We start from the raw sequence: 17,741 nt of genomic DNA, 5'->3' as shown, positions 1-17,741 counted from the left end.
TAAATATCTGAAAAGTGTGGCGTGCATTTGTATTCAGCCCCCCTGAGTCAATACTTTGTAGAACCACTTTTCACTGAAATTACAGCTGCAAGTCTTTTTGCATATGTCTCTATCAGCTTTGCACTTCTAGAGAGTGACATTTTTGCCCATTTTTTGTTGCAAAATAGCTCAAGCTCTGTCAGATAGGATGGAGAGGGTCTGTGAACAGCAATTTTTAAGTCTTGACACAGATTCTCAATTGGTTTAGGTCTGGACTTGTACAGGACCATTCTAACACATGAATATGCTTCAATCTAAACCAGTGGTTCTCAACCCCTCTAGTGCCGTGACCCCTTGATAAAATCTACCAAGTTGTGGGGACCCCTAACAGTAGAATTTTCATAGCATGGGTTGTCGGCACCTAAGGCCAGACAAGTAATTTGTGCCCCTAGCCCTTGGACATTTAGGGCTCCCTAAGTCCCTTACACTTGTACAGTATTAAAACCCCTTCTGGTACATTTTAGGAGTGCTGGCAGTGCTAGAGGAGAGTACTAATCAGCCAGCTTAGGTGCTCTTGCTCAAGATCATCTGCTGATCTGAGAACTGGAGTTTGGGACTTTAAATGGCAACTCTAATCACAGGTAGTGTTACTCACTGTGTCTCCAGCTCTGTGGTGTCTCCTAGCCGTGACACCTATGCCAAAATCAGGAGAAAGGGTCTCCTCCAGCCCCTAAAACTTCACATTTCTCACCAGTCAGCTGACCTCTAGTCTCTGCCCCACAGCCATGCCGTGAACTGAATGGGCGGGCAAGGGCTCCAGGAGCAGCCCAGCTGGATGGCTGCGAAAAGGCTGAGAGTGCTGCGGGCTTCAGGAACAGCCCAGGATTTGGTGACCCCTGGCAAATTGTCATTTGACCCCCGAGGGGGTCCCGACCCCCAGGTTGAGTATCACTGATCTAAACCATTCCATTGTAGCTCTGGCTGAATGTTAAGGGTTGTTGTCCTGCTGGAAGTTGAACCTTCGCCCCAGTCTCAAGTCTTTTGTAGACTCTAACAGGCTTTCTTCTAAGATTACCCTGTATTAGGCTCCATCCATCTTCCCATCAACTATGACAAGCTTCCCTGTCATGCTAAAGAAAAACATGCCTACATGATATATATATATATATATATATATATATATATATATACACACACAGTATATATATATATATACCATAAGGTAGAAAAATGCAAGGAATCTGACATTTGTAATGTCTTAGGATAAATAAGAATTTTACCTTGTTGCATGTATTTTATGCCATTTGTTGTTGTTTATTTGTATGTCCGGATCTTCAAGTCTTGTTGGTCCAGTGCCTAAGTCCCATAGTAATGAAACTTTACCCTGCCTCATCTCTACTGCCATAAAGTCAGCCTGTCACATAGCAAAAGACAACAGTGTTAATGGTAACATAATGGCTTCTCATATTTTAAAGAGAAGCCTGAAGTAATATAATAAATCACCCAAATCAACCAATAACTTTTATTTAAAAGTATCTTGCAAGGCAAGAAATTGTGCATATTTATTTGCGTGTGCATATTACAAATGAATATTGGCTGAGGTTGGTTATTAAATAAATAATAGTTTAACCCTGCACCAGAGTTCCATTTGTATTACAATAATTTGCTAGCTGAGTGAAACTTGGTGCCTTGAAGACAAATTAGCCTACTTTTAGACCCAATTTCCCATGCAAAAGATAGATGTGTCCCACAAACTTTCTTGAAATCAACTTGAGCACTATAGTTCTTTTGAATGCAGATGTCTGATAATTGCTAAAAATATATTTGCCCAGTATTTATTGGAGTGATGCATACAAAACTTTCCTAGCACGTGTGACTCACCTTATTATTACTACCCATATAAAACAGAAGGTTGTCAGGCTCACTTGTCTTGACATTTAATGTCAGAGTGTTGAAGTTTGTTGAACGAATCTCTGGATGGTAAGAGCGCACACAATCTCTGTCTGCTGAAACAGCAACTTTAATCTAAAAAAAAAGAAACCAAACAAAAGACTTAAGTACCACTCACTAAAATTTAGGCTTCCACAGACACCTAAAAACGATAACAATGGGTAATTTGTAGGTCTAGAAAATGCGTTGCTTTTTTAGTTTTAGGTAGAACAGGAAAGAGTTATGTGTCCAATCTTCTTGACATGGTGATAACATTTACAGGATGGAGTGGAAATATCTCTAACAAGGACACAAAGGCAATAAAAACAGGTGAAGACAAGAATCTCCATGTTAACTTTTTTAGGGCCCTTTCTCACGTGCGGACCGTTCGTCCGTTTTTCACACGTCCGTTTACGGATTAAAACGGACTGCAATGCTTTCCTATGGGATAGCGGACGTTAGCAGATGAGCATCCGCTAATGTCCGTTTACATCCGTCTCCGTTAAGCTCAGTTTTTTTGAACGTAAGGGCCGTTTGGGTCCGTCTGTCACGGACCAAATGGCCGCTCCATGCATCGCTATGGAGCGTCGGATGTCAGCGGAGACATGTCCGCTGACATCTGACCCGATCCGACCCGCTAAAAACAGACATATGGGGGCCACATCCCCATCCGTCCAATGCGGATCGGATCGGGTAAGATCTGATGAAAACGGACATGCTGTCCGTTTTCATCAGATTGCTCCATAGGACACAGCGGTGCCCGACAAGCCCCTCCCCGCTCAGTGAGCAGAGAGGAGCTTGTTATCCGTCGGCTCAGCGGAGATCTGCGGACTGATCTCCCGCTGAGCCGACAGGAGCAGGCGGACTCCGTAGCGGCGGAGTCCGCCAAGTGTGAATGAGGCCTTATAAAACCCTATTTTTCTTCCGTAAAAAAAACAGAATGGACTAAAAACGGATGTTAGCGGACGGATCCGCTGACATCCATTTTTCATCAAAATATGTAATTCAATATGCATACAATATGCATACATTACAATTTACCCTTTGACCCAGGTAGGTATGCTGGGGACATCTATGCTGGGGACACTGATAATGGGGACATCTATGCTGGGGACACTGATAATGGGGACATCTATGCTGGGGACACTGATAATGGGGACATCTATGCTGGGGACACCTATAATGGGGATATCTTTGCTGGGAGCACTGATAATGGGGACACTGATAATGGGGACACTGATAATGTGGAATTCTATGTTGGGGACACTGATAATGGGGACATCTATAATGGGATCTATGCTGGGGACACTGATAATGGGGATATCTATGCTGGGGACACTGATAATCGGGATATCTATGCTGGGAGCACTGATAATGGGGACACTGATAATGTGGATTTCTATGTTGGGGACACTGATAATGGGGAAAACTCCACTGAGGACACTGATAATGGGGGAAACTCTGCTGGGGACACTGATAATGGTGAAAAATATGCTGGGGATACTGATATAATGGGGAGACTCTGATGGCGGATACTGATATAATGGGGAGACTCTGATGGACATAGACATGCAGACGTTTTCGGCCCCCGAATACTTGTTAAATCTACAATGTGGCCCTCGTGTTGAAAAGTTTGGAGACCCCTGCTGTATAAGCATTAACACTACAGCAAAGTATCAGGAAGCACAAAGCGAGCTGAAACCACAGAACAGCATGGAAAGCACAATGCACGCTGGGGAAAACAAAGAATCATGGGAAAATTCATGAAAAACTGATTAAATAAAGTTCTAAAAAAAAAACGGACCTATACGGATGAAAAACTGACAAAAACGGATGAAAAACGGGTGGAAAATGGATGTCAACTGATGAAAACGGATGACAACGGATGAAAAACGGATGGAAAACGGATGTCAACAGATGAAAAACGGAAGTGAAAAAGGATGAAAACTGATGTTTACTGACAACAACTGATGATAAAATAACGTGACTGAACTGATCTAATGTACTGTCCGCACGTGTGAAAGGGCCCTTCCTGTTTTTTACTCACTGGAGATTTACCCTCACTTTCTACCACATTAACAATATTGTCACCAGAAGAGGAACTAAAGGGAAATATCCCTTTACACGGACGGGAAAATAAAATTTGACATCGGTTATGTCTCACACGGTATCCAAAATGTAAAAAAATAAAAATAAATGGTTAGAGATACACTACTTGCTTTTAAGAAAACCAGGCTTTTAAAGTGGAGTTCCACCCATTTTTTTATGTTTGTCTGTGCTGCATGCTCTAATCTCATAGTGTTCAGAATGGACAATTTTTATTTAATTTGTTGCTTGTAAATACCTTTATTTTGTAGTCCTTCATTACTTCCTCCTCCTTATTTGCCTAGGCTATTTGCAAGGGTTTCTGGGATAGGCATCATGTTTCCCAGTAGTCCTTGCAAACCTGACTGAAACCTATTACATTGCTTGTGCACTGAGCATGTGCGAGATATGCAAAGCTGAAATCCCGGAAGTCATACAGTCTGGCTTCATGATGTCCACACTTAAGATGGCCACGGTCTATTTCTAGATTATAAACTATCTAAATGCTGTAACAACCTAACAAAACGGACCTTAGTTTACAGACTAACTTTACTAGAATACATTAAGCTTGTGTATTACAGGGGTATTTATATTTAAAAAGTGAAATTGTGGGTGGAACTCCCCTTTAACTAATAACAAAAGGTAGTGAGATAAGTGTCTGCTTGAATGTGTGGCGGTCTATGGGCTCCCAGTGGGTTTAAAGTAGAACAATCAATTCAGAGATAATCCAACAATTTAGGAAATACTTGTTGATTTAAACTCTTTAGATAATCCATAGCTAGTTATTTTCCCTTTAGGCAAGCAGAGAAGTTTAACATAATGCAATGGAACTATGGGCAAAGAGCGAAAATGGTATATATGATACAGTCTGTCACTAACATTAACACAGTTTTTTTTGTTTTTCGTGTCCCTCCCCAATAATACAATTTTATTACCTGTTGAGCCTACCCATAGATCTGTTGATCTTGCCTTTTCACTTGATTTAACAAGGTAACAAAACAGCTCATTCTGGGTCTTAAAAAATTGCAATAAAAATGTATTGTTGAAAAAAAAAAAAAGCTCATTCTGCAGTGAAAGCACTGCATTTGTGTTGCCCTGTGGACTTGGTTCGTGGGGGTGCTTGCGCACAGGTGGCTGATCCCGTTCAATGTAAGTGTACAGGTTTTTGATAAATCAATAAAGAGATTAAGCCCATATAGATAACAGAATACAACATTTTTCACAATGGCAGTCTTTCAAACTGAGACAGATGCAGGTTGTCATTGGCCATCCTTACCTACTAATGGAAGCCAAGCAGTGATTTAAATACTTCACACAAACTTTCAGTGGAGAGTAGAGACAGAGTGTTAGATACAGCCTTGCAAAACAAAATAGGTGTATATGGCAGCACTAGAGTCCTAGGTTCAAATCCCAACCACAGCACTACCTACACGGAGCTTGCATGTTCTCCCTGTGCCTGCCCGAGAATCCTTCGGGTACTCTGGTTTTCTCCCACACTCCAAAAACTTGCTGGTGGGTTAATTGCCTCCTGTCTAAATTAGTCCTAGTATGTGTATGTATGAATGTGAGTTAGGGATAAGCTCTTTGAAGGCAGGGACTGATGAGAATACACAATATACATGTAAAGTGCTGTGTAAATTGAGGGTGCTATATAAGTACTTGTAATAAACACAATAAAACTCACAGTGCCCTACCAGTTACTTTGCTACAACATATTTCCAAATGTTAATAAGCTAAGGTGCATAAATCAACACAGTACAGATTATTTTCTTATGTTCAGGTACAGTCCTCTAAAAGTTACAAAGCCTAATGTATACTTAAATATTAGATGCCAGACTAATATATTAATTTTCAAAAGGCTTGACAAATTAGCTGCCTTTAGCATTCCAATGCCTGCTAATTGGCCCATCTGGAATTCTTTCAATGAGTGCCCAATGCTCTCCTGCATTAGTCAATCGACATGTGTGGTGGTGTTGCCTACAGCTTATAACCGCTTGCAGCATACAAGTGTGCACTTTGCTAACAGCCAACCTCTATTTTATATTTATGGGAGTCTCAAGACAGAGAAAGGATCAATAAACAACACTTGATGATAATGGTATTATGTTTCAGCATACATTTCATTAGTGGGAAAGCTACACTACAGAAACACATTGCACAGAGATGGTTTGCTATGGCTTCACAAGTTTCAACTTAGTTTTAAAGACAATAGCTTAGAATATTAAAGATACAGAAAACATATTCTGATCCATTTACTTCTGTAAGGATCTGTTTGAATGGTAGTTCTAGCAATCTACCTAGAAACACACAGTAACAAATATATAAACCAAAGTCAATATTTTATTTTGTTGAAGATCAACCTCTGAAAGGGCTAGTCCACTGAGAAGTAATGTCAGAGAGGTAGAGTCTTTAGCTTAATAACTGTCTAAGATACTCCAACAGTAGGATATATTGCCACCTGGTAGTTTTGAGTGTTCCTGCTCACCTTTGTTTTTGCAGCACTACCTATTCCATTCTATATAATATAACATATGTAAAAAAAGACACATAGGGCCAGATTCTCAAAGAATCGGCATTGGCGTAGTGTAAGCCATTTACACCACGCCACCGCAACTTACTGGAGCAAGTGCCATATTCTCCAAGCACTTGCTCCGTAATTTGCGGCGGCGTAGTGTAAATGGCCCGGCGTATGGCCGCGTAATTCAAAGGGGGCGGCTTGTATTCAAATTAAGCGCGCCGATCCAACTGCGCATGCGCCGGGCGGAAAAATAGCCCAGTGCGCATGCTCCAGCTCACGACGGAAAACGTCAATGACGCCGACGTGAGCGTCATCAACGTAAAGTCGTATTCGCGGACGACTTAGTAAAACGACGTAACCGACGAAAAAAGACGACGCTGACCAGACGCCATGCTTAACATGGCATACGGTGGACTGGCGTAAGGTTACCCCTCAGGCCTAGTACACACGAGAGGATTTATCCGCGTATACGGTCCACCGGACCGTATCCGCGGATAAATCCTCTTGAGGATTTCCACGGATTTGGATCGATTTGACGCTGTCATAAAAAAAATTCGACGCATGTGTCGAATCATTACGACGCAAGCGGGGGATCCCTTCGGACGGATCGATCCGGTGAGTCTGTACAGACCACCGGATCGATCCGCGGGAGCCAATTCAAGCGGATAGATTTGTAGACATGTCTACAAATTTTTATCTGCTGGAATTGGGAAATTTCCGCGGATAAATATCCGCAGGAATGTACACACCATAGAATCTATCCGCTGAAACCGATCCGCTGAGATTTTTCAGCGGATGGATTCTATCGTGTGTACGGGGCCTCATATAGCAGGGGTAACCTTACGCTTACGGAAACGACGACTACGCGGCGCAAATTCGTTCGGGAATTGGCGTATCAGGCTCATTTGCATAGTCAAATGAGAACTGAACGTAAACGCCACCTAGCGGCCAGCCTGGAATTACATCTAAGATCCGACGGTGTAAGTGACTTACACCTGTCGGATCTTGGCCGTATCTATGCGAAAATGATTCTAGGATTATTATAGATACCCGGGGCCAAAAACAGAGATACGACGGTGTTTCCTGAGATACACCGTCGTAACTCTTTTGAGAATCTGGCCCATAGAGAGTAGACCACCTCATGAAGGCAATAGCAGGTGTGCAGATCTAAGAACTCAAGCACAGGGACTAATACAGTCCTCAAGAGATTTAGGAGTGTGACAGGCAGTTCAACTCTCCAGCTTCTACCAAAAATGTAAATATCAGTTTGGGGTGCACTGATTATTCAAAGCATAAAATATACAGGATGCATTGGTGCAACTTCTGCACTTACTGATGCCGCTTGCTTCCGTGCTTGATTAATCAGCTCCTTTATTTCAGATAGATTTCTGCTTAGATTCTCCTCTAGCAACTTCATTGGTTTCAGTCTATCCAATAGAATATTGGCTTGTGTCTCCACCTCTTTAATTCTGCTCTCTGCTGATACAGCTAAAATGACAGGATACGATATTAGGCTTTGAAAAGCTGTACATGTTCTGATATCAACAGTGATGAAAAGGATTTGAGTTTGTGGGAATAGGACAAAGCACAGATACAAAGGCTTCTAAGCATTGTGGGTGTTAATAGGCAGTCAGAAATGTTCTATACCGGTTGAAAACGTTTGTGTTATTAGTTGCATGGGATGTCTGCATGTCCAACTGCTCTCAAATGGCTAGGGTCATATGACATTAGGCAGTGGCTGAATAAGATCCAATCAACTTCAAACATCAAATCTCTAAACACAAGGAGTCGTACTGGGCAACTATTAATTTTAGGATCTGTGGAGCAGGGGCGGCAAAGGTGTGCTATAAATATTCCCAGTGTCGATGTACCAGGGAAAAACACAACAGCAATCAGGCAAAAGTTTTAAACCCCACTCTCCTCATCTGGCTGCATAAGACTTTGTCCTACAGACATTAGAAAATAGCCAGTTCAAGAGACTGCCATCTTTAGAATCTCAGTAGTCTTCAGTCCTGATAAGATCGTGAAGCACTCACATACAGTATATAATTATCTGTAAATTATATTTGTTGCTCATTAATCTAAACTGGAGAAAGATTAAGGAAGAATAGTGTGCTAGGTAAACTAGCGGGTTTGGGCATCCTCCTATCCCTGAGATTTAAAGGGTTATAAAAGACAGAGAAGTCACAAAATTTCAATTGTCTGTATAGCCATGTCTCGCTCCATCAGACACCAACTACCTACAAGTGAATCATTTGACCAATTGTGTTATCCCCTGGTTTACTGCAGGAGTATGAGGGTGAAGCTGGGCCCTTGGAAAAAACACCCGTTCCTGACTAGGCTGCCTCATGGATTATCCAATTCTGATATAAACCATATGATACTTTAGGTTTACTTGGCTTTTAAGAAAATGGCCAAGCCTATTATTCAAAATGGGACTAGACAGGAAGTGTAGCTAATATTTATGATTATGATTTTAAAATCATACACTCTACATACCAGCCTTTGAGGAGTCAACCAGAAGTGCATTAGTTCTCTGCAACGTGTCATTCACCCTGGACAATGTAGAAGTGGCAGTTGTCAGCTTATGACTGAAATTCACGATATGGCCCAGGGTTCCAGCTGCAGTGGCATTTGCAGACAAAGCTAGATCTTTAGCCTCTTGAAGTTTAGAACTTGTGTCTGAAAAATAAACAAAATCATTGCTTTTTGTGCTTTCAATTTCAGAGAACAAGCACCCTGAGAAGCACCATTTTACCAAGTTAACATTAATGACTAGTACATCAGTACGGATATTCATACATTAGCTGATTTGTTTTGATGAAGATTGTGAATTGATGAAGATTACAAATCCTAGAAGAGTTTTGTAAAACTGTTTTTGCTGCTCATATAATTGCTTGTGCTATGAACAGTAAATACATTTAGTTTTAAACATATTTACTTATACTAAAGTAACTATAAAGTATACTATAAAAAATCTTGAACATCAGATGGAATTTTAAAGGTACCGATTTTAGACACAATATGATAAAAAAAAACATTTAAACAAACATTTTCCTTATATGGCTTCTTGTGCTGTCAATTTCATAGAAAAAGTACCCAGAGAAGCACCATGAACATTAATGACTAGTACATCGGTACGGATATTCATACAGTAGCTGATTTGTTTGATGAAGATTGAGAATTGATGAAGATTACAAATCCCAGATGAGTTTTATGTTTATGCTGCTCATATAACTGCTTGTGCCATAAACAGTCAATACAATTGGTTTTAAACATATTTACTTATACTGTTATTTATATGGCAGCGACTATTGATGCAGCACTTTACATACTGTACTATACATTCACATTATTCCCTTACCTCAAAGATCTTACAATCTAAAGTTACCTTCTTACATGCTAGGACTAGGATTTGGAAAAGGAGATAAATTAACAAATTACCAATTTGGAAAGGAGACAAATTAACCTACAAGCATTACTTTGGAGTATGGGAGAAAACTCACACAAGCACAGGAAGAGCATACAAACTCCATGCAGAGAGTATCCTGGGTGCATTCAAACTGACGACCACAGTGCTTCACTAATCCACAATGCTGCTCATGAACTTTATAGTGGTTCTAAAGGCAGAACGTTTTTTTTGCATAGATTACATTAAGGTAAAAAACCTTCTCTGCATGTAGACCCCCCCCGCGCTATTTCCTTTATACCTACCTGAGCCTGATCTCAATCTCTCCGTATGAGAGCAGAAGTTCTCCCAGATTACCTCCTCATTGGCTCAGACACATCAGCGGGAGTCATTGGCCAGTGAGGAGTGGGGTCAGGACCAAGCTCCACGCTGTGTGTCTTATGATCACACAGAGAGGGGCTCGGGAGGGAGCATGCACAAGTGCTTTGATCGCAAGGGGCTTGCTATGGAGGCACTCAACAGGTCGGAGAAGCCAGGAGTGCTGGTAGGGGACCCGAGAAGAGTAGAATTGTGCAGAATGGGTAAGTGTAAGTATTGGGATTTTATGTAATAGACCAACACAAAATGGCACAAATTGTGAAGTGGAATTTCTTTTACAACTAAATATGTGAAAAGTGTGGCGTACATTTTTATTCAGCTACCCCAATTCCAAACTTTCCAAATTCCAAACAATTCCAAACTTTGTAGAACCATCAGATTTGTGAAGTGCACAACTAATAGTTGTCCTGTGGACAAATTCTCCCACCTGAGCTGTGGATCTCTCCAGAGTTTCAATGGGCCTTTTGGCTGCTTCTCTGATTAATGCTCTCCTTGCCCGGCATGTCAGTTTAAGTGGACAGCCATGTCTTAGTAGGTTTGCAGTTAAGCCATACATTTTCGGATGACGGATTGAACAGTGCTCCATGAGATGTTCAAAGCTTGGGATATTTTTTAACAACCTAACCCTGCTTTAAACTTCTTCACAACTTTTTCCCTTACCTGTCTAGTGTGTTCTTGGCCTTCTCGATGCTGTTTGTTCACTTAGGTTCTCTAAAAAACCTCAGAGGGCTTCACAGAACAGCTGTATTTATACTAAGAATAAATTACACACAGTTGGACTCTATTTACTAATTAGATGACTTCTAACGGCAATTGGTTCCACTACATTTTAGTTAGGGGTATCAAAGTAAAGGGGGCTAAATACACATGCACACCACACTTTTCAGATATTTATTTGTAAAATATTTTGAAAACCATTTATCATTTTCCTTACATTTCACAATTATGTGTCACTTTGTGTTGGTCTATCACATAAAATCCCAATAAAATACATTTACGATTATTCATTCCCTAGTGGTTCGGTTTTAACCCTCGCTAGAGGCCGAAAAAGGGTTAATACAGCGGTGTCCCATTGTTTTCAATGGGAAGGAGCAGTGGAGGAGCAGTAAACACACCACTCCTCTCACCGCTCCAAAGATGCTGCTGGCAGGACTTTTGGAGCGGTCCCGCCATCGCATTGCCTCAGTGTGAAAGCCCTCTCATTGAGACTGCAGGGCAGGAGTTTTTCAGGCGGTATTTAGGCGCTATTTTTGGCGCTAAACTACCTGAAAAACTCCTCAGTGTGGAAGGGGTCTAAGAGCTGCAATCAAATTGGAAAACAGTGCTTGGTGATTGCTCCAAACAGTCAGTCTTCCAGATTGTCTGATTATATACATATAGTATATGTATACTCTTATACTGTCCAATAAAAATAGGGCATTGTTTCAATCTAATCTTTGGGTTTTTCAATATATTTACATTATTATGTTCATTGTTCCTTTAAAAAATATAATCTTTACATAAGACAGCAATAAAACCCTGTGTAAAATCCTTTATATAAGACAGCAATAAAACCCTATGTAACTCCAAAGCTCTAATAGGCTGACATTGAAGACTGCCTTTATCAATGTTTTCTTCAGTTGGGAAACATATACAAGACATTATTGCCTCAAAATAAAATGTCACTGTGGTATATCCACACAGATCTCCAGGATAAAAGCCAATTTAATGTATCACAGCTATAAACAGAGAGATGTTTTCTTTTCCCAATCCGCTTTCCACAGAGACTGAAAAGCTGGGAGGAAGAGGACAAGTGATATTTCACTTACCATTCGGCAGGGTTCTCAGAGAACGCAGCTGCTCATTTATCTGGCCAGTAAACACATGGGTACGTTTTTGTATCTCATCCACTTTTGTCTTCAGTCCATTCAAATGAGAGACGAGACCTATGGGAGAAAACAATGGGCTCTGAAACTGGATTTTACCTGCTACAGGAAAAAGCTAAGAAAAGCGATGCAATGCTCTTTTCATAAATATGACATTGTGTTGTACTGACAATTTAATTATACAAGGGTTAGTAAGCATACACAGTAAAACTTGTTTATGCACAGCCAAGTTTTAGAAACACGACCCATAAGAGCATTGCTAGCAATGGTGGGACCATGTAGGAAGGCAAAACCTCTGATCATGGTGAGGAACAGGGTGCCAGCAATAAATTGCTTATATATTCAGAGCTAGAAGGGGAAATTGCTGTGGTACCCAGCCATCATAAATTGTTTAAAGGATTAATAAATCTAATAGAAATTACAAAATCTGCCCTCCTTTGTCTGGTAATAAAAAAAACATAAACAGCTAAATCTCTCTTTAGCTGTTGCAAACAATTCAAGCAGCTCCTATTATTATAAATCTTCCTTCCGAAATATATTTCCATTAATAGATCTTAGCAAAAAAATTCTGATGCAGTTCTCACTGCTATAATTTTTCAATGCTAGGGGATATTAATTACTTTTAACATACAAACCTGTGGCAATGGTTCTGAAAGTTGCATAGCACAGATAGTATTCTGTCAAACTTACAATAGTCTAAACAAATTGTGTTAAGCTTAACAAGCCACTATATGGCCTACAGACGCTTGTATTGGAATATATATGCTAAACCGCCCATAGACGGATTGAAATTTGGTAAGCTCCTGCTGAACTGGCTGAATTTTGACCCATCCATCTGTGGGCAGGCTCGTTGTACTGAAGTCCATCAAACACAATAGTGCTCTAGGAGGGATTCTCCCATCAACACTGACTGTGTTGATGGGGCAGTTGAAAAATTTTCTTTCCTTCAACCTGCCTTAATCCCAAAGAGTGGCCATTGTTTGTGAATCTCTGTAAATAGAACTCTTAAAGAAAATACCTTCTGTGTTGCGACTTAAGTTTTTGGATTCATTTAGCAATTGTGAGCTGAACATCTTGGAATTCTTTGATGTAATATCTAAAGATCCATTTGGTCCAGATACCTATGGACAAAGAAGACAGTAAACATGAAGCACAAAAATCTCAAAATTCTGTGAAAATCAATAATCACTCACAATTTGGAATGTCATAACCTCATTCACATGACACTGATTAATGGAATAAGGTCAAACTACTGACAATCAGCTATACATGGTTTCTTTAAGGTATAATTGAACTTGTAAAACATTTGATATACCCATGGGCGTCCTCTCCATAGGGCAAGGGGGGTCAATTGCCCCCCCCCCCCCCGGGAGTCAGAGTGGACTGCACTTTTCAGGCTCCACATGGATGCATTCCACACACACACCATATCTTATTAAAAATTATTATTTTTAATAATGTGGAATAATTTCTATGAAGAACCTGAAAAGTCCCAGTATATTCCTGACATGTTATGAGTATAAAGAGACATACAGAATATAGCCCACCTCCAGGAAAGGGAAAAGTCCACCCTTGCACTGCTGGGGTGAAATTACCACTTTTACTTCTATATTTCCATGTTCCAGTCAGTTGTATTGCTCTCCTCCTCCACCCAAAGCCTCAGCATCATTGCATACCATACAGGAACATTAACCCTGTATGGTACAATGAGGATGATTTAGTGCTACCACAGCCTGTCACAACTTTCACAGAAGCTGCAGGGGACCAGTCACAGAGATTGAGGGAATCAGGAAAAGTTTGGTACACAGAGAGTATATTTGTTCCAATTTACTTTGTTTATTATGCCTCGGAGAAAGGAACTGGAGAATTCACACTTAGTCCCTTTCTATTTTTTTAAAAGTGAGCTATCAGGGGTCTGTTTAGTCCCCTGATATTTCACCAAAGCCCCCCAACAAGACTGTTAAAAAATTTAAAAATAAATACATTTGTAAAAAAATAATTCAAATAAATAAAATAAAAAAACTACTGACACAGTCCACTGCCCTTCTAACACCGCTCACTGCCCAACTGACACCATCGATCCTATTCGGCTGCTAGAGAGGGGGGGTTTAAACCCCAGCTAGCGGTCGAAGACATGGTTAAATGTGACTGTGTATTGCCGCTGCCAAAGCGCCCCCCCCCCCCTGAAAAAATGTCAGCGGACGCCCATGGATATACCGTATAGAATTGCTACATGAACTATTTTGTAATGAAACATAAATAAAACTATGTGTTCCAAAAGATTTTCAAAAATTTACATAAATGTGGTTTCCTTGCAACCATTGCATCTGGGGTATTCTGTACAAAGTAGGTATATATAAATTCTATCTGGTGTACATATATAGATTCAGGGCTTTTTTTCAGCGGGAACGCGGGGGAACGCAGTTCCGGCACCTCCTGGACTGACTGTATGTAATGGCAAGGGGTGCTGGAGTGTGCTTTAGGGTATTGATGCTCACTGCTGGGGTTCTATTTTTGCCGGGGGGGTCTATTGTTGCTGAGGAGGTCTATTGTTGATGGTGGGCGACCTATTGTTGCTGGGGGGTCTTATGTTGCTGGGGAGTCAGTTGTTGCTGAAAGAGACCTACTGTTGGGGAAAGGGGTCTATTGTTGACGGCTGCCAGAGAGTCTATTAATGCTGGCTGTGCGGAGATCTGTTGATACTGCCGCGAGTCTATTGTTGCTGGGGGGGGGGATTTTGTTGTGGGTGGTCCATTGTTGTTAGGTGGACCTATTGTTGCTGGCTGCAGGGGATCTATTTTACTGCTTTTCTTAATATCATTACCAAATTCCATACAAATTACTTAGCACTTCAAATATATACTTGGTTCTAGATTGCCTAAAAGGGGCAGTACTGGGAGGTGGGTAGAGGGCGGAGAAAAGGGGTGACCCGGAAAGGGGGAGTTCCTGTACCTATTGTCTGAGAAAAAAAGCACTGTATAGATTGATCGGATTTTTGCAACACGTGTACAGACCATAGACTCTCTATTAGCACACAGAAGAGAGAAAGTGATTGGAATGTGCCAGTTTCTATTTAAAAGCAGTAGGTACGGGTCTGCCATGACACTTGTTATAATCCTAGCAATCTAAATAACCAAAAAGTAGTTTCACTTAAAGACCAATTATAAGGGGCTTCAGAATGAAAATATATTTCTAGCGCTGCTTAAAGCGGTGTTTCACCCTGCAGAACAACTTTTTAGCATAAAATTCGGCATAGTAGCGCGAGCTACAGTATGCCTGTCTTAATTTTTTTATCCCCGTACTCACTGTTATATCGTACATAGAAGATTCTGACTGCCCGCGGGGAATGGGCGTTCCTTTCAAGAGGGAGGGTGATTGACGGCCGGCTCTGGCACGTCACGCTCCCCGAAGACAGCCGGAGTAGGTCTCGGCTCTTCACCGCGCCTGCGCACAGACTATGCGCAGGCGCCGTGAAGAGCCAAGCCTATTTCGGCTATTTCCGGAGAAGCGTGACGCGCCAGAGCCGGCCGTCAATCACCTTCCGTCTGGATTGGAACGCCCATTCCCCGTGGGCAGTCGGAATCTTCTATGTACGATATAACAGTGAGTACGGGGATAAAAAAATTAAGACAGGCATACTGTAGCTCGCGCTACTATGCCGAATTTTATGCTAGAAGAAAAAAATATATATTTTTTTTTTTTATAGGGTGAACCCCCGCTTTAAGCACTGCATTGGTGCCTAATTTTTACAGAAGAGCTGCCAAGCAAGAAGAAGAAAAACAAAAAAAGCAGCTAACTTCAACCTACAATAACAAACAAACACAGACCAGGAATTCGGTCTTTTCTCAATTTTTTCCTGGTCTACATAATCTTTCTTCCAGGTCTGTGAAAAAAAAAAACTTTATAGCTAAAGTGTCAGCATAACAGCCAGGCAACTAGCATTTTCATAAAAAAAGGTTACCAATGGCAGTTGCTATATTTATTTCATGACAGGTATTCTTCTGGTGTTAATGCTCAGCTACTCGTCGAAAAGTCTTGAAAGGCATGCATTCTCTGAATGTAGAAGAATTGCTTTGATTTAATTTACAAAGGAAATTAGGAATAGAGGAAATGGATGGATCATGTTGTTTGTTTTGATTTGCAGGAAATGCGATAATTATCCCATGGCAATTTCTAAATACAAAAGAATGGTTTCATATATTTCTCAGCAGCTGTAATTGTGTCTAAACATATTCATATACAGCTACACTACACATTTCATCAAAGAAGAGAATATACACAATTGCTGGGGAAGTACATGGTTAGTTAGTCAGGTTGAAAAAAGACACTACTCCGTCTAGTTCAACCAATTAAAAAAATAATAATAATCACACACCCAAATAGAAAACCACCATATACACAATCCTATACCCACAGTTAATCCAGAGGAAGGCAAAAAAAAAAATCATGACCTTATTCACTCCAATGGGGGACAAACTCCTTCCAGATTCCCCCTATAAGGCATTTAAATTTTCCATGGATCAACTACCCCTGGCGTTATTACCTCTAAAAATTAGTATCCATTTATATTTTGTGCATTTAGAAATTCATTAAAGGGGTGTAAAGCTTTGTGTTTTTTCACCTTAATGCTATGCATTAGTGTGAAAAAACACCTTGCAGTCACTGGCCCCCCAATCCCCCCGTTTTATTTACCTGAGACACGAATCTCCTGGGGCGCAATCCCACGTTGCTTTCACTGAGCTCTAGTCGGCTCCTCATTGGATGATTGATAGCAGAGCAACCATTGACTCCCGCTGCTGTCAATCAAATCAGTGAAGCGGCGTGCCGGGGGGCAGGGCCGAGTGATACACTCGGCAGCTATGGCCCTCGAGTGTATCACACGGGAGCATGCCCGCAAGCTATCCCCCTTGGGAGAGCGCTTCCCAGGGGGGGTTAGCTCTTGCAGGGAGGAGCCGAGACAGCCGAAGACAAGTTCAGTGCAAAACGAACTGAACAGTGGAAGTATAACATGTTTATTATTTAAAAAGAAAAAACAAACCCATACAACCTCTTTAAGCTATTTTTAAAAACAATCTACTGAGCAGGCCGAAGCCAGTTCTTCAGGACGACTATTCCACATTTTCACAGTTCTTATTGTGAGAAGTCTTTCCGTATGTGAAGGTTAAAGTGGATGTAAACCCGTGAAAATTAACAGACTTCCAGATAAAAGACTTCCTGTCTAAATAAAAAATCCTTTCCGTCCCCTTGCTTCTAATGACATGGTTTTTACATATCTCGCGCACTAGCTTGGACACATGCACATTCCTGGATGTTTATCATAATATGGGGGGTGATCCACAGTTCATTGTGAGAGGTAATGTATGTCACTCGAAGCAAGGGGACGGAAAATACTTTTTATTTAGACAGGTTTTTATCTGGAAGTCTGTTAATTTTCATTGAACAATAAAAGAGGATTGCTCAGAGCTGGATTAACTCTGTGTGGCAAGACTGGGCACAGATGATAGGAAATCTTATTCTCTACATTGTGACATCAAAAAGACAAAAACATTTTTGGGGGTTTACATCCACTTTAAATAAT

General features: G+C 40.9%; 1 protein-coding gene across 1 annotated transcript in view; it reads right to left on the bottom strand.

Annotated features, from left to right (window-relative positions):
* Positions 1-17,741, bottom strand: part of LAMA1 (laminin subunit alpha 1) — a 239,231-nt gene that overhangs the window by 53,017 nt on the left and 168,473 nt on the right. The window contains exons 41-46 of the mRNA XM_040353992.1: positions 13,182-13,284; positions 12,107-12,223; positions 9,011-9,193; positions 7,845-7,999; positions 1,861-2,004; positions 1,260-1,393 (exon numbers count right to left, since the gene is read on the bottom strand). Coding sequence (XP_040209926.1) covers positions 1,260-1,393; positions 1,861-2,004; positions 7,845-7,999; positions 9,011-9,193; positions 12,107-12,223; positions 13,182-13,284 — 836 coding nt within the window. The remainder of the gene's footprint in view (positions 1-1,259; positions 1,394-1,860; positions 2,005-7,844; positions 8,000-9,010; positions 9,194-12,106; positions 12,224-13,181; positions 13,285-17,741) is intronic.

The sequence above is a fragment of the Rana temporaria genome, chromosome 5 (assembly GCF_905171775.1).
Source record: "Rana temporaria chromosome 5, aRanTem1.1, whole genome shotgun sequence".
NCBI classification, from domain to species: domain Eukaryota; kingdom Metazoa; phylum Chordata; class Amphibia; order Anura; family Ranidae; genus Rana; species Rana temporaria.
The sequence above is the reverse complement of the archived record's forward strand: the minus strand, read 5'-3'. Positions and strand labels throughout refer to the sequence as shown.